Here is a 25,234-nt window from a genome sequence, read left to right as displayed (position 1 = left end):
TTCAACTTAAACAAGCAGCTGATGCAGAAACCCGCTAGCCCCCAGAACGGGGTGCGTGCTCTCCAATAGGAATGAGACATTGAGCAGTTACCCAGTTTTGCAGGAAGACTGGGCCTGAGCTGGAGGCCACCCCAAGTGGAGGGAGCCCGGAGCCCCTCCCTGCAGCCTGGCCCCCCACCTGTCTCTTGTGTCCCCTGTCGGCCTCCTTTCTTGTTTGTCTTCAGGACACTCTCTCTGGCCCTGCCCACGTGGCGGGGAAGTGGTGAAGCTGAGCCCAGCAGCTTGGCACTGTTGGGCGCCCAGCTCTGCAATGACTGTATAATATTTTCCGTATCATTCACCACCCCTCTTTTAAAACTGCAGCGTCCTGCTCGTTTTTTAAAAAAACAAATGGTCCAACCAGGCCAAGGTGGCCTGAATCAGTGCTCCCTGGATGGCTTCCCTTTTCCTCTTCCTGGGCTGTGGGTCCCCAGGCCTTTGGGTGGGTGGGAGCCAAGGCAGGTGAGGGTGGGAGAGCGTGGCAGTTTTCTGAACAGATGTGAGGCTCGAGGTGGAGAAGCAGGCCCCGCAGGCCTTCTGTGCTCACTTGGGTTTGGCTGTCTGGATGCAGGTCCTGGCTGGGCTGTCTGGGCTGTTTCCACTAGCGGACTTTCTCCCTTGGTATCCAGCCCCCTTTCCAGTCTTCTTAGCAGATGTATTTGATGAGAGGCCATGATGTGTGCACTGCTCCCCTGACCTCTCCAGGGTGTGGAAGCCAGGTGAGGACGGAGTGCCACGCACGTCCTGTGTCCTCCGACTCTGCCGCCCCAGAAGGCTAACCTGGTCGGAGAGGCCTGTGCTTGGGAGTCCCCTGGAGTGGGGGGAAGGCCTCGCAGCCTTCCTGGGGCTCTGCACATGTCTGCTCCCCTGACAGCAAGCTAAGCAACATTCTCAAGGTGCTCTTTCAGCATCGTTGCCAAGTGTATACCACCCCCACCCCACCCCCAGTCTCCAGGGACCACAGTCCCAGGAACACCTCCTGCAGGAAGGCCTCCGGAATACTGGCACCTGGGGCCCAGCACTCACCGGGCCTCGGTGGAGGGGCGTCAGGGAGCTGGAGAGAGCTCTGGGCAGAGATGAGGGGGTGCCTTCACCTTGTCATGGCGTTAGAAGAAAGCATCCCTTTTTATCTATTTATGTGAGAGACGCACATACTTTTTATTATGACTATTTTAGAGCAGTTTTGGGTTTACAGCAAAATTGAGAGGAAGGTATGGAGATTTCCTGTGTACCCCCTGCACCCACAGGCACAGCCCCCCCACTATTGACGTGCCCCTTAGATGGGACGTTTGTTACAGTCGATGAACGTACATGAACACATCATCATCCAGAGTCTGTAGTTTACCCAGTGTTCCCTCTGGGAGTTTAATCCTGTGGGCTTGGATGAATGTGGAATGACACGTGTCCACCATAGCGGGGTCACTCAGAGCGCTTTCGCTGCCCCGCCCCCGTTCACCCCCCTCCCCGGCCCCCGACCACTGACCTGGTCACTGTGTCCCTAGTTTTTCCAGAGCGTCCTACAGTTGGGATGCTGAACGCAGAGGGTGCGGCCTTTTCAGATTGCCTCCTTTCAGTGAGTGACACTCAACTTGCGTCTCCTCCAGGCCTCTTCCTGACTTGATGGCTCTAGTGCTGAATAATATCTCTTGTCTGGATGGATCACAGTTTATCCATTCACTTACTGAAGGACATCTTGGTTGCTTCTAAGTTTCAGAAGTTATGAATAAAGTACTTTTTTCTTCTTATTAATTACTAACATTACATTGTAATTATTAATTTAATGGTTACATTGTTATATTAAATTCTTCAGTTCTTAATGGGTGACAGAAATGACTTCACATTATTTCTGGAATGAACTTGGATAGAAATAAGTGAATGACTGACCAATTCTGAGGTGGATTGTGAAGCGAGGTGACACAGAGCTTGGGAGGTTATTATACTCAGCCCAAAATGGGCACTTTCTCAAAAGGACTCGGCCAGCCCTGACCACAGGGCCGCTCACCCTCACCATTCTGAGTGAGGGTGGCATCTTCTCACCTGTCACCTGTCGCTCACGCCACCTCTTGCTCTAGAGTGCGTGACACCCCCGCGTTCGAGGGGGCTGTGGGTGCTGGTGTTCTTTCTGTGCGGAGAGCTTGGCAGGTGCAGATAGTCAGTCACCATTTGTTGGAAGAAAGAAAGCAGAGTTTTAAAAATAACCTGCCCTGGTCTGGGCAGGGTGTTGTTTGCCCAACAGGGGCTGCCCTGGCCCCTCTGGGGAGGAGGCTGGTAGGGGGCTTCCATCCTGGGGGAGGGGAGGCTTCCTGCTGCTGCTTCCCTGTGGGTCTCAGGAAATAGCTGCTCTGCTGTGGGCCAGGCGGGCGTGGCCCTGCTTCCCGCCCCAGGCTCCTGTTTTCTAAGTTATTTTGGCCGCCCAGCGGGGGACTGTCACCGTGGCAACTCAGGAGGAAATGGGCGGGGCCTCCTGGCGCCCTAGGGGCGGGGCCCTGCCGCCTGGACTGCTGTGCAGCGTGGGGGCTCACGGTTCTTGCGTGAAAGGGGACGTTTCCTGAGAAAAGGAGGACTTGGAGTTTTTGTTCTCAGTGCCCTCCTCAGTGAAGGTGGTGGCCCCAGAGGCCCACGTGTCCTGCTTGCTTGCGGCCCACCGAGTCTCGGGCCCAGAACCCAGAGCCCGGGCCGATCGGCCACACCTGCGCCTCCAGACGTCAGGCCCACGCCCTCGGTTTGCTCAGACCTCCAGAGACACTCCACCACCGGGGGTCTCTGTCCAGAGGATGTTTTACTCCTCCGTGGAGTTTGTCAGAGGAAGCGGCCGCAGTGAGGCGGCCTGGGGATGTCTTGGCCCCTTAGAGGAGGGGCCTGGAGGGGGAAGACCTGAGGCGCGAGGCTGGACTTCGGGGCGCCGTGGGGCTCAGGAGGCCGAAGGCAGGCTACTCTGCCTCTGGAAATGTCTGCCTTGCAGGTGGCGGGCAGGCTGGCCCTCAAAGCTGTGTCTGTCTGTCACCCGCGGGCCTGGCCGCGCCTGCTCAGTCAGCGGCTCCCCACAGAAAGGTCCTGGCGAGGAGTGGCTTTGTTTTGTTTTGTTTTGTCTCCGCTACCTGCGAAGTTATAATCTAGCCCTGTGGGGCCGCGCCCGCCACTCGGGAGAGGAGGCCTGGCGAGGCGTCGGGAGGCCAGGCCTGGCTGCCAGGCTGCTTCCAGTTCTATTTCTAGCTTCGTGTCCTGCGGTTCAACCCCAGCAAATGCTGAAGGGGATGTTCCTTAAAATGAAAAACAAAAGTCGCGTGTCGCGTTCCCTCTCAGGGCCTGTGACCGACGGTGGGCGAGGTGCTGCGACCATGCAGCGGCGGTGGGTGTGGGGGGGGAGCGCGGCCAGCCGTGCGTCCGCGTCCCTATTGCTCCCCGGGAAGGGCGAGGGGTCCTGACCTCACTGGGCAGGGAGGGTCTGAGCAGTCAGGAGCCTGCCGGGAGGCAGGTGGCTGTAGTGGAGGGACACCAGGCAACCTTTTTGGTGATCATTCAGGCAAGTGTTAGTTGCTCAGTCGTGTCTGACTCTTTGCGACCCTGTGGATAGTAGCTGGCCAGGCTCCTCTGTCCATGGGATTTTCCAGGCAAGAATACTGGCGTGAGTTGCCATTCCCTCTCCAGGAGATGTTCCCAACCCAGGGATTGAACCCAGGTCTCCTGCACTGCAGGCGGAGTACCAGTTGTTCAGACCTAGCATGACTGAGTGGTTCTGAAATCAGTGCTTTCTCAGAATGAGAGGAAACAGTCCTGCCCATGCTGGCCCGTTGGACGTTCTGCGGGTGGGGCTCGCCGTGGGCGCTGGACTGGCCGGGAGCCATGCATTGTCCCCTGACTCCATGCTGGCATCCAGCTCTGTGTCCACCAAGAGGACGGGGTCGACTCTGGAGGCGGGGCTGCGGCTGTCTTCAGAGATGAAGCACAGTTTTATGAATGTCCGTTACGTTAAGGCTTCTTGAATAGGCTCTCCCTGGTATTCGCCTAGACTTCTGCACTGAGTTAATGACGCTCCTTGGCAGGCGGCCAGGCTCTGGAGGCAGTGGCAGAAAGTGTGTGTCGTGGGTGCTGAGCCCTTCCGTGCCGCCTGACGTGACGTGAATCAGCCTGGGCATCTCAGGATTTTAAGAAAGTCACTGAAAATATTTTCATCCCATGTAAATGTAATCCCTTTGAGTAGTTAAAGAACTCAGATTTGAATATGGTTCAGGTGGGAAATAAGCCCAAATTGGGTGGAAGTGGGGCAGGGGGAGCGGGGAGATGCCCCTCAGGGCGGGCAGGCCCCGGGCGGGCTGGCAGCGACCTGTGGGCGTTTCGTGCTGCAGGGGCGGTCTTTGTCCCAGACTCTGGCTGAGCTCAGAATAAAGTTCAGGCACTTAGGGGTTTCGCTTCATAATTTATTTAATTAAGGAAAACTCGTGCTTAGGGGGTCTCGTTTGTGTTCTAGTAAACGCTCATTCCTTTCTTTTCCTCACTGAGTCGTGGTTCTCGACAGACCTGGGTTAAACAGTGGCCCTCTTGGGAGGTTCTGGGAGTCTGACCCTTGCGCTGGTCTCCCTCTCTGGGGCCATGGGCCGTGGTCACGTCCTGTGGGCAGGTGGTGGTGGGGCCAAGAGTCGCTCTGCTAATAGCAGGATTTTTCTTTTAATTCTTGAAATTACCTTCCTGCCAACAAATGGTAGTTCAGGGGTCAGATCAGCTGTAACTCCTAAAATAAATGACAGATTTGCATCATACTGTTTGGCTGAGCGGGAAGCGTGGGATCTGTTCCCTAGACCCCGTCGAGGCCCCGTGGCTCCGAGTGCTGGGAGCGGCCTGCTGGCTGCCGTGCCTGGCTTTGCCCGCTGTGTGTGCGCTCCCGTCAGCCTCCTGCTTGGGCTTCCCTCCTGGAGTTGGCAACTTGTCTTTAAAATGAAGTCCCTTCTTCGCTGAGTGCTGCAGTCTGTGTGCTCCACATGGAGGAGAGCGCTGTGAGCCACGGTGGCCCCAGAGCGAGGCGCGCAGTTTGGGGCACGGTGATTCCTCCCGGGGCAGCCTGGGGGCCGCGTCCACCTAGGGGCCTGGTGTGGTGTCCCCGCCACCCAGACGGGGCCGCCTCCAGGACAGAACATCTCGGAGGCACTGGAGCGCCCTCACCTAGTAGCTGCCGCCCCCAGGGAGGGGACCCTCGGGAACGGATAGGGGTGTCCAGGCCAGATCAGACCCTCTCCGGGCCCCCGCGGGTGCTGGGCTAGGCTGGCCTGTCCCTCTGCTTCAGGGCATGGTGTGACCACTACGCTGGCAGAGGGGCCCGAGTGGGGGCTGTGGGAGCCAAGTGCCACACCGGCGGTAGTGAGGACCTGCCTGGGAGGAGGCCGGTCCTCGCTGTCCCCCACTGCGCCCAGGCATGGGAGGAAGGCTCCGGCGTTTCCGTAGCTCCTCCGTGGTTTGGGGACACTTGGAACACGGCACAGCCCCTTGTTGAGAAATCCCTGCCGTGTGCGCGGGTAACACGGTTTGTTAATATTCCACTCGTCGGTCACGGCCCTCATCACGTCTCACCATCCAGGTGGTGCTGCTGGACATTGCAGCCCAGCCGGCCAGCCTGCTTTCGGTTGGACTGGTTGACATCTGACTTCTTACCTGAAGCCTCACCAGCGCTGGGAACAGTTGTTTGTTTTCTAAACGAGCAGCTCTGGTCAAATTGGTCCGGAGAGTTGGGCCATGGTGAAGAGGGAACCTCCGAATGGGAGGTCTGTTCACGTGGCTGGACGTCCACGTGGTGTGCGCCGCGCTGTGGCCAGAAGGGGCCCTTAGTCCTGCCAGGAGTGTCTGTTGGACACCTGGGAAGGCCAGGTGGGAAGAAGCACAGAGCTGTGCTTAGGGTCCCATAGTGACGAGGATTCTGGCTGACGTTGCTGTCCAGTCGGTCCTGCCCTGAGGGTCAGACCCTCGAAAGGGCCCCGGGGCCTCCTGTGGGAGGTGCCCCTGCTCACTGCCCCGGCCCCTGTGTCCAGGGCCTCCGGGGGACCAGGCTGAGGTGGGTGTGTCCACACCTGTCCTGAGGGCTCCCTCCGGGGTGGGCAGGCTTTTCCAGGGCCTCAGCGGCCTGACCTGCAGCCCCCAGGCCAGCTGCTTCTCAGAAGTCTTGACCGTCTCTTCTGGACATGCCTTTGCATTTGTTAACTTCCTGGAGATTTTTACAAAGATGGTAATCTGATTCTCACCATGGTTTTTGTGTTGAAGTGTCATTGAGCCTGTGGGTGGGTGTTGGTGTGAGGAGGTCGAGGGCAGCTTCGCCTGGCAGCCCCCGGAGGGTCCCTCCGTCCTCCTTGGGACCGTGGGGCCGGATGGGGGTGGGGACGACAAGGCTGGCGGGGGAGGGGGGGGTGTCTGCAGACCCGCTTACCCGCCCGCCTCCTCCCCCACCCCCGGAGCTTCGATTCCCTCAGCTGCAGTTTCCCACTCTCGTCCCGCTCAGCCTCGCTCTGGGGCCGTTTAGATTCCAGCAGCGACTCTGAGCATCTGGACACCTTCTCCCCCAAAAGACAGCCTGCCTACGAGGCCCGGGTGCGGGGCGGGGCAGGCCTGCGTGCTCTCCCAGGCTGCCCTTTTGGGGGGCAGCTGAGAACAGTGTTTTATGGGACGGTATTTCAGAGTGTAAAAGCCGGAGCTCCTCACTAGCAAGGATGGTAAGTGTTAGTTACCAGAGGGTGGGCGCAGGCTCCTTCTGAAATAAGCGAGGATGGAAATAGATCTCCCCCGGTTTGGGGAGCTGGACCCGTTGCCGTTGGTGAATCCGTGGTGTTTGAGCCTCCACTTCGAGGCCCCTGAGCTCTGGGGTCTGTCCAGGCAGGTTCAGAAGCCTGGATGCTGGATGAAGCGTCTCCGGGCTGGTGCGCTGGGCCCGGGAGGTGGTGTAGGGTTTCCTCTAGTGGCTCCATTATTCAGAGGCCTTGAGAGACTCGTCTCCAGGCTGCGGTCACGAGAACCAGCAGTCATGAACCGTCTGTTCAAATCGGAAATCCAGGCGTGTGGCTTTGCTGCTAAAAATGACTAATTACACTCGTAATGATTTTTTACACATATTTTACTGAGGTTATAATTAACATGTAAAGATCTAAATTATGGCTGTACGTCGAAACCCTCTGCTTCGCTTTTCTTTTGAAAGGATTCTTGGGCCCCGAGTCGCTCTCGGAGGCTGAATGAGTGACCCCAGCGCCTGTGTGGTCACCTCAGTGCTCTCTCTGTGTCTGGTGATCAGTCTCTTACAGTGTCCTCAAACGTCCCGGTCCCAGGGTCCAACACCCTGGGGCTAAACCCTGTCCCTCTGTTCATTGAACAAATCAGCCCCGTTTGGACTGGAAACAGGAGTGGACCACAGGGCGCCCTGGGTGGCTCTGACGCCCCCACCCTGAGACCCGTGGTTTCCTCTGGTAGAAGATATGATGGATGATCAGTTACGGAGGAAAAATAGAGTGGGGGAGGGTGACATGCGTGTTGGGCTGGGGGGTTGGGGGAGGCAGTGTTTGAGTAAAAGCAGAAAAAAGGGGCCCGGCGTGTAGCTCTTCAGGAAGGACGTGTGGGCAGACGGAAGCCTCAGTGGGCGCGTGACCGAGTGTGAGGCCATGGCTGAAGTAAAGAGAGGAGGGCCGGAGGGGGCAGGGGACCCTGTGGGCATGGCCAGGGGAGGCTGAGCGGTGGGGGCCGTCTCAGTGCCCTGCGGGGTCAGGGGTCTGGAGGTTGGGGGACCCTGAGGGTGAGGCCAGGGCAGGCTGAGCAGCGGGGCCGGTCTCAGTGGCCTGCGGGGTCGGGGTCGGGGGTGGCAGGGCCCCAGACCCCCGGTCCAGGCCCTCACCGTCTCCCTCTTCCTTCCAGAGCACTATGGCTACGCCGCCCCTGGCCTGGGTGCGGGTCTGCCCCTCTCTGCGGTGCACCCGTCGCTGCCTGCTCCATGCCACGACCTGCAGAGCTCGGCTGCTGGCGTCTCCGCTGTGGGCTATGGAGCGGCGGTAGACAGCGGGCCCTCCAGCTACTTCCTGTCGGGCAGCGTCCGGCCCAACGGGGCGCCGGCCCTGGAGAGCCCCCGCATCGAGATCACCTCCTACCTGGGGCTGCACCACAACAGCGGCCAGTTCCTGCATGAGGTGGACGTGGAGGACGTCCTTCCCAAGCGGTCCCCGTCCACAGCCACGCTGAACCTGCCCAGCCTGGAGGCCTACCGTGACCCCTCCTGCCTGAGTCCCGCCAGCAGCCTGTCCTCCCGAAGCTGCAACTCTGAGGCCTCGTCCTACGAGTCCAGCTTCTCGTACCCATATGCGTCCCCGCAGACGTCCCCCTGGCAGTCCCCCTGCGTGTCCCCTAAGACCACAGACCCCGAGGAGGGCTTCCCCCGCGGCCTGGGGGCCTGCGGCCTGCTCGGGTCCCCACGGCACTCGCCCTCCACCTCGCCCCGCGCCAGCGTCACCGAGGAGAGCTGGCTGGGGGCCCGCACGTCCAGGCCCTCGTCTCCTTGCAACAAGCGCAAGTACGGGCTCAACGGCCGCCAGCTGTCCTGCTCCCCGCACCCCTCACCCACGCCGTCCCCACAGGGCTCGCCAAGGGTCAGCGTCACCGATGACACCTGGCTGGGCAACACCACGCAGTACACCAGCTCAGCCATTGTGGCCGCCATCAACGCCCTGAGCACCGACGGCAGCCTGGACCTGGGCGACGGCGTCCCAGTGAAGGCCCGCAAGACCACGCTGGACCATGCGCCCGCCGTGGCGCTCAAGGTGGAGCCGGCAGGCGAGGACCTGGGGACCACGCCGCCCACACCCGACTTCCAGCCCGAGGAGTTCGCGGCCTTCCAGCACATCCGCAAGGGCACCTTCTGCGACCAGTACCTGTCGGTGCCGCAGCACCCATACCCGTGGGCCAGGCCGCGGTCCCCCGCGTCCTACGCCAGGTGAGCGGATTCCTCTGCCTTCTCCGGCCTGGGTCTGTGTCTGAATCTCCCTTTCTCAGGACCTGGTCACGTTGGCTGAGGCCCAGAGACCTCGTCCTCACGCGCTTTGTCCTTCCTAAAGGCCGGTGTCCAGCCGAGGTCGTGTTCTCCCGTGCCGGGGGACCTTTGGGCACATTGTCAGCCGTCTTGGGGTTTACAAACACGTGGGCTGGGTTTTTGCTTTGCTCCCTGTAAAGCCAGGCGCGGCTCCTGTCTGTGTTTTCACCTCCTCTGCTCACACCTAATTGCTGTCACTGCACGTCGGCGCAGATGGGGCCCTGCTCACAATTCCCCAGAGCAGCCTGCCTGCGCCCGCACCAGCCCCACCGGCTTAGGAATGACACACGGTCCCCCTCCCTGGAGATCGCCGCCTGGCGGGAGCCCCAGCTCCTCTGAGCTGCGTCTTGGGCTGTTGGTTTTTCTTTTTAACGGTGTTGCGGCTGCTGCTGCTGTCCGTTGGGTCCACTCACTCAGCCTGGGGTTTTTATTTTTAACTAAACAGCTTTCCCAGCAGGTGGACCGCTAATGACCCCTAGCAGAGTGCTTTCTGCTCCAGGACTTTGGTCAAGTGTCGGCCGTGCACACAGGCCCTCCCTGGAGGCCCATGCTCTGCCAAGGGCTGTGGGCGCCTCCCGGGAAGAGGCTTCTGCCTGCGGATTCAGTATTCAAGGCTTGTTGCTGCTCCTGTTTGGTTCTGGAGGCGGGACTGCGTGTTGGGCCTTGTAGTTTCCAGCCGTCCTGTCCAGACCTTGAGGAGAGTGAATCAGGGTGTTACTTGTTACAGAGCTTTCTGTGTTCTGTTCAGAACCCCCCTTTTTTTCTAAACTAAAGATGTAGTTAGAGCTATAAGTGGACAGTTAAGTTCTCGGTGCCAAACCTTTACAGAAGCTTGTGGCAAAGAAGCGGTGTGAAGGGTGAGTTTCTAAAGCTGAATGCTTCCTTTCTGCCAGTGCGGGTAGCAGTCAAGAGCCAGGGGGCGAGGGGGCCATGATGGGTCTCTATCGGCTTCACGATGCATCCACATAAAGTTCAGAAAGCTGGCATTTACAAAGTTACTGTCAAAAGAGATGTGTCTCGGAACCTGGGTTTCATTCATGAATGTGGGAGTTTAAAAAAATCCATTTGAAGGCATTTTAAAAAATGTAAGAATTTTTATTCACACTCTCTTTTTAATTATTATTTAACTAAAAAAAGAATACATCAAAACACCCTTCTCCACTTTAGAACGAGGCTTCAGTGAACTCGCATGGTGATGTTGGCGTGAAGGTCCTAAGGGTTTGCAAGGAGACCGTGAGCCCATATCTCCAGGACCCGCTGGGACCCAGCCCCACTGGCGGTTTAAGCAGCAGACGTTCATCCCTAGCTGTTCTGAGGCTTGGAGCCCATGGTCCAGGCGTTTGGCTCCTTCTGTAGGCATTGGACGGGACCGCTCCGGGGGCTCACCCTAACTTGACGGCCCCTGTAAAGACTGAGCATGCAGGCATGGGGGTCTTCTGCTGTCCTGGGGTCAGGACTTCACCCTGGAGCCTCTGCGGGGAGCAGCTCAGCCTGACCCCGGGAGGACGGGGTGGCTTCCTCGAGCCCTGGTGGTGGGTCGCCTGTGGGGACGCACGTGGTTCTGAGGAGTTGTCGACGATGGAAAGCACCAGTGCTGCCTCGTCTCTGCTCGGGGGTCTTGGTGACAGCTCTGCGGGCCAAGTGCCCCGCTCTGTTTCCCGGTCAGGCCCCCTCGGGGGGCGGCCCCCAGTGCTCCTGTGAGCTTGCGCCAGCAAGCCCCACATTTCCTCCCGGGCTTGAAGTCAGCTTTTCCCACTGTTTTGGTTCCACATCAAAATATGTTTCCTGGTCCCTGGCGATGTTTTCCATGTGATCCTGTCCGCGGGTGCCAGGGGCCAGCTGGAGAAGGGAGAGGTCAGGCCGTTGCCCTGGGGGGCGGTGACCACACTTCCTGCCCTCGGACGCTGCCGCGCGTGCCCGGGGACCGGTGCCCGGGGAGGGGGCCGGCACACAGGTGTCAGCGGGTCTCGGGCTGCACGGCTGGGCGCCTGGTGCTGACAGGCTCCGAGGTCTGGGATGGGCGGTTTATCAGGACAGACCCATCCCTGCCCCCATGGGAGGGGGCAGCCCCTCTGGGCACATCCACGTCTACCCTGTGGGTGAGGGGAACTTTTTAACGAGACATGTGCAGCGTGGGTCTCTTCCCGAGGAATGTGGGATCTGTGGGATCACTGCCCCCAGCACGCGCAGCCCTCTGCTCTGTGTGGGGCCTCCCGGCAGGCCCATGGGGTCAAAGATGATTCCCAGTTCCTGCCACAGAAGGAGTCGTGTTTGTGGAATCAACAGTGTTGTTGGACAGAAGTCCGTAGCTTTTAAAGAAGAGTTTCGACGTAGAGCCTCGGAGAACGGTGCTCTGCTCCTAAAGCTTGAGAGACGCAGAGGAGTCGCAGGTGACCCGTCTGAAGGCTGTCTGTCCGATGGCATCAGCCAGGCCACGGGGGGTGCCCCCCTCCTTCCTCGGGTGAGAATAAGCAGGTCCGCCCACAGCGCTGACAGCAACACTGCCCCTGGCCGTGGCAGAGAGGGCAGAGATGGCCGTGGATTGACTCCTGCTGGTGGCTTCCAGGGGCCGTCATTGTCCCAGAGGAGCTCAAGCATAAGCCTCTGTTGGTTCAAGCGAACGCACTGGAGCTCCTGCCCCGGTGAGGACGTCACTCTTTCCCAGGGCCCACTGCGTGTGTTCAGGGAGCTTGTTCGCCCTTTGAAATGGGCTCGTGGAGAGTCCCGACTTCTGAGGTCTCAGTGCTGTCTCTGTGCCCGGCAGAATCTCTGGATGTGCCTTCAAGGGGCAGGGTTACATGAGGAAAGGACTGGAAGGAGCTGGTCTGGGAAGGCAGAGCGTTTTGAGACGCGCCGTTTCTGACAGTAGCATGGAATTAATTCCCTGCAGACGTAACTTTGCTTTGTGATCCGAGCATCACTGACTTATTTATTTATTAAGCCGCGTCCTGAGTCTTGGGGCGTCTTAGTTCCCGGACCAGCACCCCGGCCCCCGGCTGTGGAAGTGCAGAGTCTTAACCATTGGACCCAGGATAGTCCCCACTGCAGGGGTCGACTTCCTAAGGGGCGAGGGTGCTTGATGACCCCATTTCTTGTTCTGGGTTCAGTGACCCAAGGGGCTGCGCCTCCCAGTCAGTGTGTTTCAGACACAGTTTCTTCTAGGTTTTGGGTATAATTGATGACTTTAATGATATCCATGACCTTTGTGCCGTGCCCAGGTCTTAGCTCCCAAAAGCCTGATGAAGCGACTGCTGATTGACTGCATCTTTAAGTTATCTGAATATTTCAGAGTTTATCCTAATTTGGAACAAGATTAAATAAAGCTGTATGCTGGTAACAAATCTGACCACACATCATATTCTGCTGGAATGACCGCCCTGGCCCCAGCCGTCTGCACTCGGGCCAGCCCACCCGAGGTCTTGGATGCATCGCTTCTGGGTTATTTTCCCTTTTCTGACCTGGCCGGGGAGCTCGTCATCTGGAGATCACGAAAGGAAGCTCCATAGGGACTCCCCTGGGGTTCCTGTGGTTAAGACTCGGCACGTCCACTGCAGAGGCTGCGGGTTCAATCCCTGGTCTAGGAACTAAGATCCCACATGAGACAGGGACAAAAAAAATTTACACCCTCCTTCCAAAAAAACGAAGCCACTGACAGTGAGCTTTAGAAAGAAGCCCGTGAGTGGAATGGTCTCCGTACATCTCCCAGAGCTTACAGGCCCGGGGGCCAGGGCCTGGCCACTGTTCAGGCCCCGCTGGTAACAGGTGGGAATGGCCTCAGGCCGTGACTAGCTGCCCCCTGGCTGGGCCCCTGCTCCCAGGCGTCGTGATGCATTTGCCTGCTAGGTGAGGGGGCTGTGGTGGTGTTGGGGGCTGGGACCTCTCTACAGAGTCCATGTCCTGCTCCCAGGGTGTTGGCGGCTGCTCAGAGAGGTGGGAGCCCAGCAGACAGAGGCTGACCGTGGCCTCAGCTGTGAAGAGGCATCTGCAGGTGAACTCGGTGGCCAGAGTCGGGCCTGGGCTGCGAGTTTCTGCAGATCGTGCTTGCTCACTACGGGAGTAGATGGTCTCAGAGGCCCAGCGCCCGGCTCCCCATGGAGCAGGCTCTCTGTGGCTCCTCAGAGTCCACCCTGGACCCTGGACACAGTGCCCTGAGCGCCGACTTCCAACAGGAAGGCATAGCCTCGAGGGTTCAGCTGAGATCTGCAGGTTTGCAGCAGAGGCGTCTCTCCATCTTTCGGTCTTTCCTCGAGATGCAGGTGGAGGATGTGGGCCTGACTACTGGTTTTTTTTTCTAGACTAATTTATTTTGTGTTTGGGCAGTGCTGGATCTCTGTTCCTGTGTGCGGGCTTTCTCCAGTGTGGTGAGCGGGGCTCCTGCCTCGTGGGGCTCTCGGGCTTCTCGTTGCAGAGTGGGGCTCCCGGTGCGCAGGCGCACTGGTTGTGGCCCACGGGCTTACCTCCTCCGTGGTACGTGCGGTCTTCTTGGAGAAGGGATCAAACCCATGTCTCCTGCGTTGCACAATGGATGCTGGATCACTGGACCACCAGGGAAGCCCCAGGTTGCTTTATTTGATGTTACTCTGTGAGTGTCTGGTATTATTAGCTGTGAAAAGGAGAGCGAGGATCTCAAGGACTTCTGCATTCCTGGAGAGGATCAAACAGTTTGAGTCTTTGTGGCTTTATACACTGATTTTCAAGTCGAGTCTTGAGATCCGTACTGGTTGATTTTGTGGATAATCCAAGTGCTCAAAGAGTTTTGCTTTTGAGACTGGACAGCTCCCAGCCTGTTCTTGCTCGGACCAGGCTGGCCGTGGCATGTGTGTGGGGCTGGGCTGCACTCAGGGGTCTCCAGTGTTGAGTTTTCCAAACTGTTAGGAGCCTGACTGGGAGGAAGTGTCCAGTGACAGCACGCACCAGTGACCACAGACAAAACAGAACTCTTTCTATCAGACGCTTTCCTCCGAGGAGAGTGTGGGGCGAGTGTCGGGGCCCCAGGCACCTGCAGTGCACCTGGGTTAGGCGGCCAGGGAGACACGGGGCCCGTCCTGCGGAGGGTGAAACTCAGTCACATTTAAGACTAGGCCTTCTGTGGACATTAATGGGCCTTCATTGACAACTGTTTCTTGGGTTCGTGAGCAAAAATATATGTGTCGTGATGGGGTTTGCTTTTTTAATAAATGCTTCTAAAATAACCTCCTGGAAGCTGGGGTTTCACGCCCAGCCTTGAGCTGGTTTTTGGTGAAGAAAGGAACCACCCAGAGGCTTCGCGTCCAGGTGGGTCAGCGGGCTGAGTGCCCCACAGGCACCCCACCCCGCCGCGGGCACACAAAGCGCTGGTTAGTGCTGCTCCTGCCCCAGTGCGCTCAGCCGCGGTGCACCTGTCACCCCAGCCACGCCGCTCCACAGCCCGTCGGGGTGGACAGCCCTGCTCAGGCTGTGGGAGGTTTAAGCAGCTGTTTGCGGGACCTGGCCGCCCCCCCAGGTGTGGGGCGGCCAGAAGCATCGGGTTGTGAGCCTGCGGTGCAGGGCCTGAGAGGCCCACGTGAGATAGGCCTGGGTTTTTGGGGGGCGAGAGGGGCAGTGTAGAGTAAGGATGATGGGGTTTTCCAGAAAGCTGGAAAAAAGTCCCTGCAACTTGGAATTCTCCACACTCTGTTTGGTGGAGCCCCTGAAAGCAACCGAGTTTTGTGAAATTCCTGAATCCAAGGTGGTAGCCTCACTGTTCTTGCTCTGAAAGTTCCAGGTCTGAGACTGGAATCAGGTTTCTGAGCAGGCCTGGGACTGGCAGACGGAGCCACTGGGGGTGTGGGAGGACGAGCAGGTGGCCTCCCCCCGCCAGCACCCCCCGGGGGCTCGACCTCATCTGAGCCCCCCTCCCAAGGGCACAGGGACAAGTCGGGCACTCTGGGGACCAAGGTGGCGCTCAGGAGGGGTCCGGGCCAGTGTGACTTGGGCAGAGCCTCTTGGGGACCCTGGGCCTCAGGACAGGTCACTGGCCGCAGAGTCTCAGGGTGGGGGTGCTCTGTGTGTGGCACCCCGAGGACAGGCAGGGGATGCATGGGCCTCTCCCCCTCCACTGGCCTCCTTGTACGTTACTGCCCAACTCTGCCCCTCGGCCCCCGTCCACCCACCAATACACGGTAAAAGCACCTTTCCAGCCTCCTCCAGGCCGCCAGCCCCCTCTGCCGGTCCTGTCCCTAAGTCCCTTCAGTGCAGAGGAGGCCGTCCTGACAGTCGGGGGTAACAGTCCACAATGTCCTGAGACCCTGGGTGAGAGCTCCTGTCTGAACAGAGCCCGGCTGGCCCTAGACTTGGGCCTTCCCGTGGTTGACCCCAGCCCCTCCCTGAGGGTGGTTCTCTGGACAGGGGGCGGGAACGCCACCCACGGCCCCGAGAACCACTGAGGGTCACCACCAAGAGGTCAGCCTTGCCCAGCCGCCCTCCAGGAAGGTGACCTCTCAGTGGGAGCCGCTTTCTCGCCTGGGCTTGGCCGGAGGGGGGGGGGGGTGGACCTCTGGCGAGGTGTGTGGTCCTGGCCCGGCCTCGGCCCAGAGTGCTCTGGGAGCCCAGAGACTCTGCTTCATTAAATAGCTGGGAACTGAGCCCGTGACCTTTTTTAAAATTAAAGGGAAAAAGTCAAAGCAAGTAAGGCAAGCGGCCCTTCCCTTGGCTGCGACCCTGGGAAAGCGTGTTTCTTTCAAGCTTTGGGTGACGGCCTTCCCCTCCAGGTCTGGTCCCCTTCGGGTAGATTTGAACTCTGCCAAATTCAGAGTTTGTATCTTCAGCTCTTTTAGAAACAGCTGAGTTCTAAAACCTTTGCAGTTTTCTTCTAAGTGATAGGTCCACATGAGCTTTAGCTCTCAAAAATTCAACATTGAAAGAACTCTACCCAAACCATCTGCTTGGAAGAGCAGCCGCCGCCACCCCCCCCCTCAACCCCAGGTGTCTACACGGAAGGAGAACTTCACAGCACAGGGCTCCCTGAGACGCGCCTGTGGCCCTGGCGTGGGGCACGTGGGCAGCCAGTCAGCGTGAGCTGCTCTCAGTCGTGGGTGGACATGGCCTTTCTGTGGGAGAAGGTTCGAGGGGCCCAGGCTCGGGTGAAGCCAGACGAGGGAGCAGTCACCGAGCTCACAGGGTGAGAGCAAGAAGGTGGAAAAGTGGGTGGCTTGAGGGGTTTACAGCTAATAGTGTTCCCTGTGGCATGTTTTTTAATGTCAGTAAACCAAAAGGAACGTGAGTGCCTGCTGGTTCTGGCCTGGAAGGTCGCCGTGGAAACTCGAGTGTGTGTTTCTTAGATTTGCTCTTTCAGTTTGTGTCACAGAAAAACAACCTTATGCGGCGTTGGAGACGAGTCATGGTGCCCACACCTACCCCTAACGGACAAAGAAACGCGTGGTCCCCCTGCCTGCCCCCACCCATGCCCGTTACCAGACCTTGTGTGACCTTTCCAGTGATGTTCAGTGTGTGTCTTCCAGAGACGGGGGCTCAGGTTTAGATGCAAATTGTGGCACCAAGGATTGGGGCAGGAGGAGAAGGGGATGACAGAGGATGAGATAGCTGGATGGCATCACCGACTCGATGGACATGGGTTTGGGTAGACTCCGGGAGTTGGTGATGGACAGGGAGGCCTGGCGTGCTGCGATTCATGGGGTTGCAAAGAGTCGGACACGACTGAGCGACTGAATTGAACTGAACTGAGACACACTAGACCCTAATATGTGATTCAAATAATCCCTCCATGTCACCCAGCGAGTATTCAGACCCCCTGACCCGTGCTTTCTCCGAGGCTGTCAGGGTCCGGCTCCACACCTCCCTGTCTGCTCAGGTACATGAACCATTGTTGCCCCTGCACTCAGCTGGAGGGGCTCGGCAGGTCCCAGTCCTGGGCCTGGAGTCCCTCGTTGCCTGTAGTCAGACGCATATCAGATGTCAGGGGACACTTGGAAGCCTGGACACTTTGGTGGATGTTACCACTGGGGGTTCAGGTGTTTATGTGTGTGTCACCACCCCTGGGGTGCCCGTTAGTGTTGCAAGAAGATGCTGCCTTGAGCGCCCTTCCCTATGAGGCTTGGCCTAGATTACAGCCAGCAGGCCCCGTGCAGGGCGCCAGACCCCCAGGAGGCGTCAGGAGCCCTGAGGGTCCGTGCTCTGTGACAGAGGCTGTGGGTCTGTGCCGAGGACATGACCAGCAAGGCCGCCAGGGTCTCACACCGGAGGTTCACATCTCTGGTATCGATAGTGGTGGTGGTTTAGTCGCTCAGTCCTGTCTGACTCTTGTGACCCCATGGACTGTAGCCCCCCAGACTCCTCTGCCCATGGGATTCTCCAGGCAAGAATACCGGAGTGGGTTGCCGTGCCCTTCTCCAGGGGATCTTCCTGACCCAGGGATGGAACCCAGGTCTCTTGCATCACAGGTGGATTCTTTACCATCTGAGCCACCTGGGAAGCCCTTTTATATCTGTATAAAAAGGCAAAAAGATATAAAAGGGATATATCAACAAAATAAAATAGATGTGATACCCTGGTTTTTTTTAAGAGGATGGGGTGGTTGGATGACATCACTGATTCAGTGGACATGAACTTGGGCAAAATCTGGATGATGGTGAGGGACAGGGAGGCCTGGCAGGCTGCAGTCCATGGAGTCTCCGAGTCAGACACAACTTGACAACTGAACAAAACAACATCCCTTTTACATAGAAATACTTAGAGATGCGCACCCAAGTGTAGAGGTAGTTTCTCTGGTTGATTGTAAGACACATAACATCTGCGTGTATGGAGAACATAAGACAGCTCCTGTTTGCACAGGTCAGCTGGGTCAGCTGGGTGTCAGATGTGAATTTAACCATTTTCTTGGTTGCATCGAGTGTGATCTTTTAAGAAATCAGATCAAGCTGGAGGTGAGTTTGACGTCATCCGTTGTGCTCAGCAGCCGGGGCCGAGGCATGAGAGAACTCTCCAGGCGTTCAGGGTCCCATGGGGGCTCCGCTCCGGGTCGGGGGTACCCGAGGAAGGTACTCTGGCAGCAGGGCCTCGAGGGGCCAGGATGGCGCAACAGGCACGTTTCCGAACGTTTCTTCCAGGCTGAGGCCTTTTGTCTGAATCAGAGGTACATTTACATTTTTGTGGAGCTGCCAGATTCATGCTGAAAATTTCCAACCTCAAACAATAATTTTAATTGTCTGTGTGTGACAGTATTTATTTTGTGAGCCATTCTATCTTTAAACTGCGTGCAGCCATGTTGCTGGCTCTGTCAGTAATTCAGGAGCAAGTTACTCCCCAAGTTTGTTTTTGGCCGTACTCAAGCGCAGAGTGGCTCTGAGGCCTTGCCCTTCGCGGACAGTGAGGAGTGGACCTTCCAATCCCCCTCCTCCACTTCTCTTTCTGTCTCTTTCTAATTTCCTGGGAGTCAGATGAACCTAACTTCTATTTGTTTTTCATCTGTTTCTCTTCTATTTACAGCAAAGGACAGTCTTTTCACTTAGATGGACAGTATGTATAAGGGAACAGATTAGTACAATGGATGTTCTAAATGGAGACGTGGTCCCCTCCCGTAGGCCTGGTACCACTGCCCCGGGGAACTGGAGGTTCTGTGGGCCAGCTCTCTCCCCGCTCCTCTCGCAAACCTGCCTGCTGCTCCCTTGGTTCTGCGGGTCTTGGTTGTTGTGGATCATGGACACGGGGCTGGGCGAGGTTGCTGCAAACCCATCGCCTTATCAGGCGCCCCCCCCCATGCATCAGGTCTGCTCACAGCTGGTTTGTGGGCAGAGGAAATGGGTACCAGCCTGCCCCTTTCTCAGGTCAGGCTGCTAGAGCTGTGATTTTTAAAAGATCTCTTATTGGGGAGGTTAAATAATTTATGGGCCTTTCATGAAGGAAGGAAAATATTAAGGTTGAGTGTGGAAGAGGTTTCCATTGTATTCAGGAACCTCGTAGTGAAGACCTGAGAGGGTCTGGGCGTCCATCACAATCAGCTGGCCATCAGCTCTGCAGCTTTAGCTGCTGCTCGTGTCAGGAGAGCGACCTCACTGACGAGAGTTTCAGACCCAGCCTGAAGGACGTGTCGCCAGTCCAAGTCTCAGGCTGGGTCCGTGGGCGCAGGAAGCCATCCGCATGCCTCTAACGCTCCATGTGTCCGTTTCAGCCCATCCCTGCCAGCTCTCGACTGGCAGCTGCCGTCACACTCAGGACCCTACGAGCTGAGGATCGAGGTGCAGCCCAAGTCCCACCACCGCGCCCACTACGAGACGGAGGGCAGCCGCGGGGCCGTGAAGGCGTTAGCCGGGGGACACCCCAGCGTGCAGGTACCGCTCCGCTCCGACCAAGCCCGGCCCTGCCCAGGGAGGCACCGGTTCAGCCCAGAGGCCGTTCTGTGGCAACAGCCAACAGCACTTTCCGTGTTCTTAAGAAAAAGTCTTCACCTCCCATCCAGTTTAGCTAACTGTTTTATACCCAGTTGAGTCCCAGTCTTCTGGTACAGACAGGGGTAGGTCAAGGGTACGCTGCCTGCAGCCCCTGTGTGGCTGTCATGCGGGGGAGGAGGCTTCTCTTCACTGAGCTGCTGCAGGGGCGGGGGCGGGCGATACCCCGGAGACCGTGGAGTGACGCCTGGGGGCGTTGGGCGGACTCCCTGGGTGGTGGTGTTGGGGTGACCAGCCTGGAGCTGGGGGAGCTAGGAGGACCCGCTGGATGGTGTTGCTGGCAAGTATTTTTTCACCAAGGAGGGCAAACGGCCATAGCTTTTGCTTCTGACTCCTGGTGGGGGCTACAGTGACCCGGGCACAGCCAGGCAGCTGCTTTGTCCAGAGGGACGCTGCTCCACACCCCCGTGTGTCCCTGAGCATGCCTGACTCAAAAAAGACGGGTAAGAGAAGCCAAGGAGAGACAGCGTGCCCAAGGAGGTGCCCTGTGGCCAGTGGGCAGCGTGGGCCGGGGTTGCCACCTAGCCTAGACTCTTTAACAGACTTGACCCTCGCGCTTCAAGGTGTCCTGGAGTAGGAAAATCTTAAAGAGAATAAAAATAGCTTTGAAATAAGAGTGCTCCATTTTCCAGGACCTTTCTATAACAATCTGTAAAAATGAACATCTGGGGCTGGTCGAGCCGCAGAGAAGCTTCTGCTCAGAATCCCCCTCAGTCTCTCGTCCGGCTGTGTTGCCCTTTGTCCCTGATTCCTGCCGCAGGCGCTGCACAGCCAGACCATGTGCCGGACGCCTCACACCCTTCATGAGGACAGGCAGAGGCCTCCTGTCCTGGGGAGAGTCAGAACCCAGTCCGAGGGTCCTCTGCCCACCCCCAGCCCAGCGGGAACAGAGCCCCCCTCTGCCTGCTCCCTGCTCGGAACAGTCCCTCAGCCCCCAGGCGTCCCTTCCCTGCCCATATTTCTGCCTCCCAGGGCTGCTTCCTGGACGTGGCCATGGTCCTTGTCCCCGAGCAGCTGTCAGTAGAGCCTCTGCCGAGGTCACATCCCAAGCTAGGTCTGTCTGCACGGGCGCTGCTCCGGTTTGGAGTTTTCAGAGGCTGATTCTAAAAACTGTGCTTTCCCCTCTGAAGCCTGGGACCCTTGGAGGCAGTGGCTCCCAAAGTGTGGTCCCTGACCTGCAGGGTCGTCCTCGCTACATCCCTTCAAGATGCGAGTTCTCTGGCCTGCCCACCCCACTGGGCCCAGAGCCAGGCCCTGGATCCGACGTTGGGGCACTGGCTGGGACCCGCCACTTTGCTCGTCAGCTGGGAACGGAGGAGTGGGCACCTGCCACGGGGTGTCAGGGCCAGGGCAGCGTGGAGGGGCAGGGAGTGGGTGGGTTCTGGGCACCGCTCCCTGGCACACACCCTGGGGGCCAGCTTGCTTGGCTGCAGGCCAGCGTGCTTGAGCTGGTGCTCAGGCCTCACCCGCCTTGCCACCGTCCTCCAGCCCCAGAGATAAACCTGAGCTCCCAGATGGGCTGTCCCTGTGGGCGGCAGCGCTGGGTCACACCTGTGACACCACCCACTGGGCCCTGTGCTGTGACCTGTGACAGTCCTGCCGGACACACGTTTGCCATCTTGTCCCCAAGAGCGGCAGGCCTCGAGGTCCTCCACCCCCATCTACGCCCCCACCGTGACCGGGCTCCCAGCCCTGTCATTTAGGGAATGGTGCAGGCTGGAAGGGGAGGCAGCAGGCACTCCTTGTTTGTATTCCACTCCATTTAGATAAATAAAAATAAAGCTGGCAAGGGCAGGAGGGTGCAGGGACAAGTGGCCGTCCACCAACGCAGCAATCAGGGCCTGGAGTCTGCAGGATGACGTTGGGGCGATGTTCGCAGCCACGTGCTTGTTGCCAATCAGTACCCACTTGGTTGGCAGCTTGACTCAGAAGCACAGCAGGGGCCCCATCAGTGCCCAAGCCTTGGCCTTTCAGGTCTTCCCGGGTGGAGGCAGGTCCGCGATGCCTGCACTTAGCCCAGTGGCATAAACATAGTGTTTACGGCCCCTCCCGCTACGGCTTCCAATGGAAGAAAGTGCATTGTTGAATGTAAAAGACCTTACATTACAGAGGCAAGGAAATAGCTGTTAAGTACAGAGAAATGAAAATAAAGCAGCAGAGAAATAACAGCAGAATGCCCCCTCCCTTATATATTCTGTCGGCCAGGGGTGGTATCCTGTAGGGCAGGGAGTCTTGTGCGGACTGGGCGCTGCTGAGACGCCAGGCGCATGGCTGTGGGCCTGAGCAAGGGTGTCTGCGTCCTCGGTGTAGTGACCATGGTCCTGGGGACGTGTCCTCCACCCCTGGCCAGGGCCCCAGGCTCCCATCCCCACCGGGCAAGTGTCTGGGGCACAAGATGCTATTACCCTCTCAGTGTAGACAGAACTGAGATGTTCTGGAGGAATTCTGAAACTTGAAACAGCGTTTGAAGTACCTTAACCATGCAAGTGTTAGTCACTCAGTCATGTCCAACTCTTTGTGACCCCATGGCCTGTAGCCGACCAGCCTCCTTTGTCCATGGGGATTCTCCAGGCAAGAATACTGGAGTGGGTAACCATTTCCTTCTCCAGGGGATCTTCCCGACCCAGGGATCCAACCCAGGTCTCCTGCATTTAAGGTGGATTCTTTACCCTCTGAGCCACCAGGGAAGTCCCACCCAAGCATGAATACCCCAAAATGATTCGCGTTCGATGCGGGCGGAATGGGGGTGGCTGGTTATGGGTTTAAACGGTGAGGCCCCTTCCGCACCGTGCAGCCAGATGAGAGAGGAAACCAGGCCCCACAGAAATGTCAGCCTTGCCCGGTGTCTCTCCCATGAGGGCGAGTCCTCTGATCTCGAGGCAAAGAGGAGCTACGTGCAGGGCTGAGGCAAGCAGGTAGGAAGAGGGGCTTTTAGAGTTTGTTTTCTTTTTCAGTTAGTGGACCACAAATTGGGTAAAAATAGAATTTGCAGATAATTATAAAACAAATGAAAATAGAAAACTCTCTCTGTTGCTGTGAAAGCCGGGTAACCACAAAGTTTTATTCTGCGCTGAGTTATTTTAGCACATCCTCCGACACAGCGGCTCCTCCCACCACAGCCTCGCAGCCTTGGCCAGGCCGATACACACGTCGGGGAACCGGCCACTCCCACTGGCCGTTCTGCAGTCAGCTGGTGAGAGGGAAGCCAGGCTCTTTTTCCGGAACATCCAGGCTGTCAGTCAGAGCTGCTGTCACATGGAGCACAGAGGAGGCCAGCGCACGTATGGGCTGGACAGGGGCTTTCTCGCTGTCCTAGGACACCTAGCTCATCGACTGTGAGTCTGCGTCCCCTAGCTTGTTGCGAAGTCAGAGGCCGCGACCATGTGCAGGATGCAGGCCCCTCTGCGCCCAGACACAGGGCAAGCTGCCCCCCGCAGCCCCTTCTCTGAATCTAGGAGACACGGCAAAACGCAGAACCTTCTTTTTAGGCAGAATCAGACTGTAATCTTAGATTAGTAAAGGACTTCGTGTTTGGGGGCCTTGCCCCCCATCTTCATTTGGGGACACGGATGCAGCATTGCTCGGAGACTGGGGGGAGTGTTTCAGACCGTCCACTGCCCCGACTCTCCAGAGGCCCCTGCAGCCCTGGTGGGCATGTCCGGCTGCTGTGGCGGCCCCTTTGGGTGCTGGCTTCTCTCCCCCAGGGGCTGGAGCTGGGTGGGCGCCGGCCGGCCTCAGCAAGGCCACGGGCTCCACCGGCAGGTTCGGTGTGACAACAGCCAGGCAACAGGGGCCGCGGGTCTGGGTGGCCTCTGTTGTGATGGGAACAGGGAGGAAGTCTTGCCGTTTCCTCTGTCAGCAGTTCAGATGCACGCACACAGACAGCGCTCCCCACTTCCAGCCTCTCGGCCGACGTCCAGGCCGGGGCGTCCGTCTTGCCTGCCTTCTGCACTGCCTCCCTGATGCCCGTCCCAGTCCTGGGAGCAGACGGCCCTTCCGGGAAGGTCCCCAGTTCCGGCCACCCCACGGGGCTGGGGAGAGACCTGGGGGGTCACCACTGACCTCTGACCCAGGGGTCAGAGGGCGACACTCCGTTTACCCAGTTACCAAAATAGCCCAAGGGATAGCATCTAGCCCCACAAACGGCCAGGCCTCAGTGAATAATTAATAGGTCGTGGAAACGTGAGACTTGGTGGGGCCTGTCAATTCCTGAACAGCACTTTAGGTTTGTAACTTGTGTCCTTGTCCCTGCGAGTGACCGGTGTAGCCCCTGTGTGGCCAGGTGACCAGAGGGGAGAGGCCAGGCCCAGGCGGCGGGGGCTGGGAGGCTGGGCTGCCCAGGGGGAGGGTCCCAGCCCTGCCTCTTGCCTTAAATGGCCCTCATGCTCCTTAAGGTGGCCGGCTTCTGGGCTCAAGTTTGCCCCTGAAGACCGTGAGAGCTGACACCAAGGAAGGAACGCACCAGGAAACAGTCAATTTTTTCAAGATCATTAAAATCAGCATTTCATGTGATCATCACTTTTCATTTCATGTAGCATCCTTCCCCGCCACCACCCCCTGCCCCAGGTACGGAAGCATCAGTATTTCAAGAAATGAGCTTCCTGGGAGTGTCTCAGTACTGTGGCTAGACAGCACTGCTTCCTTCATCTGGGAGTCCTGGCGTGTTTTGTTTTACTCTAAGCGTCACTCAGTTTTTTTCTTACTGGATTTGTTCTAAGTGGGCATCTCTTTCTACTCTGGGGATAGGATCATTTAACCTGAAACCAGAGTTTTCACAAAAACCAGAGGAACAGACTCTCCTGGAAGAAATTCCGTTTGACAGCAAACCTCCTCAGGCCCAGCGGGGTACTGAGGGTTGGAACCACCCAATTGCAGCAGCCCGACTCCCCTCCGCCCTAGGAGCCCAGATGTCACTCGGACGCCGGACGCCCCTCAGCGAAACTCCACCAAGCTGCCCTTGCGGTGAATCAGTCTTTCACGGGGCAGCAGGGCAGGGGCGCCTGCCCTCCGCTCTTCCTGCAGCTCCCAGACAGGTTTCTCTCCTTTCCTTCCTTCCCGGCCACGTGCGCAGACCTGGACGGTCTCCCTCTCAGCAGACACGCCTGTGCCGCGGGAGCTGCTGCCATTAGGGCGGCCTTCTCTGTTCCCACGACGCGGCGGGCTCCGCAGGAGCTCTGGGCCCCGTTCAGCCCCTGAAACGTGGTCAGTGTCTGTGCCGAGCAGGAGATTGCCATTTGTACCCCTCCCGAAGCAAAGAGGTGCCCGCGCTCACAAGGTTGCGGGAGAGGTGTCTAGTGGAGTCACATGGCGTCAGCACGAGAGTGTGTGAAGTAGCCAGTGAGAACGACAGGAAAGATGGCTGGGGTTTGCGGCCGTTGCTGACGCCGCACAGACACTCAGCAGCGCCTGGGTGACAGTGATGCCCCGGCCCCCGGGCCCGACCCCACGCCCGCTCCTCCTGGCACCACCTCTCCTCCTGCTGTGCTGTGCTCAGGGGCCTGTCTTTGTGGGGGGCTCTGGGTGGGAAGGCACTCGCCCCTGAGTGCTGCCCCTGCCCCGCGTGCGGCCGGGGAGTCGGGAGCACTCCGTCCACACACTCCGGGCAGGGCAGCACAGTCTTCGCTGAGCCGGGCCCTCCATCTCCTCTCCTTCGTTGGCTTGGGTGGCTAGCCCCGCCCTGTGTAGGCCGGGCCCCACCCAGCAGAACCCGCAGTCGTGCCCTGGCTGGCTG

At 58.3% G+C, this 25,234-nt stretch overlaps 1 protein-coding gene across 9 annotated transcripts in view; it reads left to right on the top strand.

The window, feature by feature from the left end:
• The window catches only part of NFATC1 (nuclear factor of activated T cells 1), a 91,588-nt gene that overhangs the window by 5,500 nt on the left and 60,854 nt on the right, over positions 1 to 25,234 (top strand). For 8 of the 9 annotated variants that reach the window (XM_081563063.1, XM_081563061.1, XM_081563059.1 and 5 more), the window contains exons 2-3: positions 7,918 to 8,986; positions 19,227 to 19,386. In XM_081563063.1, coding sequence (XP_081419189.1) covers positions 7,918 to 8,986; positions 19,227 to 19,386 — 1,229 coding nt within the window. Of the gene's footprint in view, positions 1 to 7,917; positions 8,987 to 19,226; positions 19,387 to 22,293; positions 22,419 to 25,234 lie in introns of those variants that run through there. The other variant, XM_081563066.1, reaches the window with a different exon arrangement.

This window comes from Giraffa tippelskirchi, chromosome 14 (genome assembly GCF_054371585.1).
Source record: "Giraffa tippelskirchi isolate mGirTip1 chromosome 14, T2T-mGirTip1v1.2.pri, whole genome shotgun sequence".
In the NCBI taxonomy this organism is placed as follows: Eukaryota; Metazoa; Chordata; class Mammalia; order Artiodactyla; family Giraffidae; genus Giraffa; species Giraffa tippelskirchi.
The sequence above is the reverse complement of the archived record's forward strand: the minus strand, read 5'-3'. Positions and strand labels throughout refer to the sequence as shown.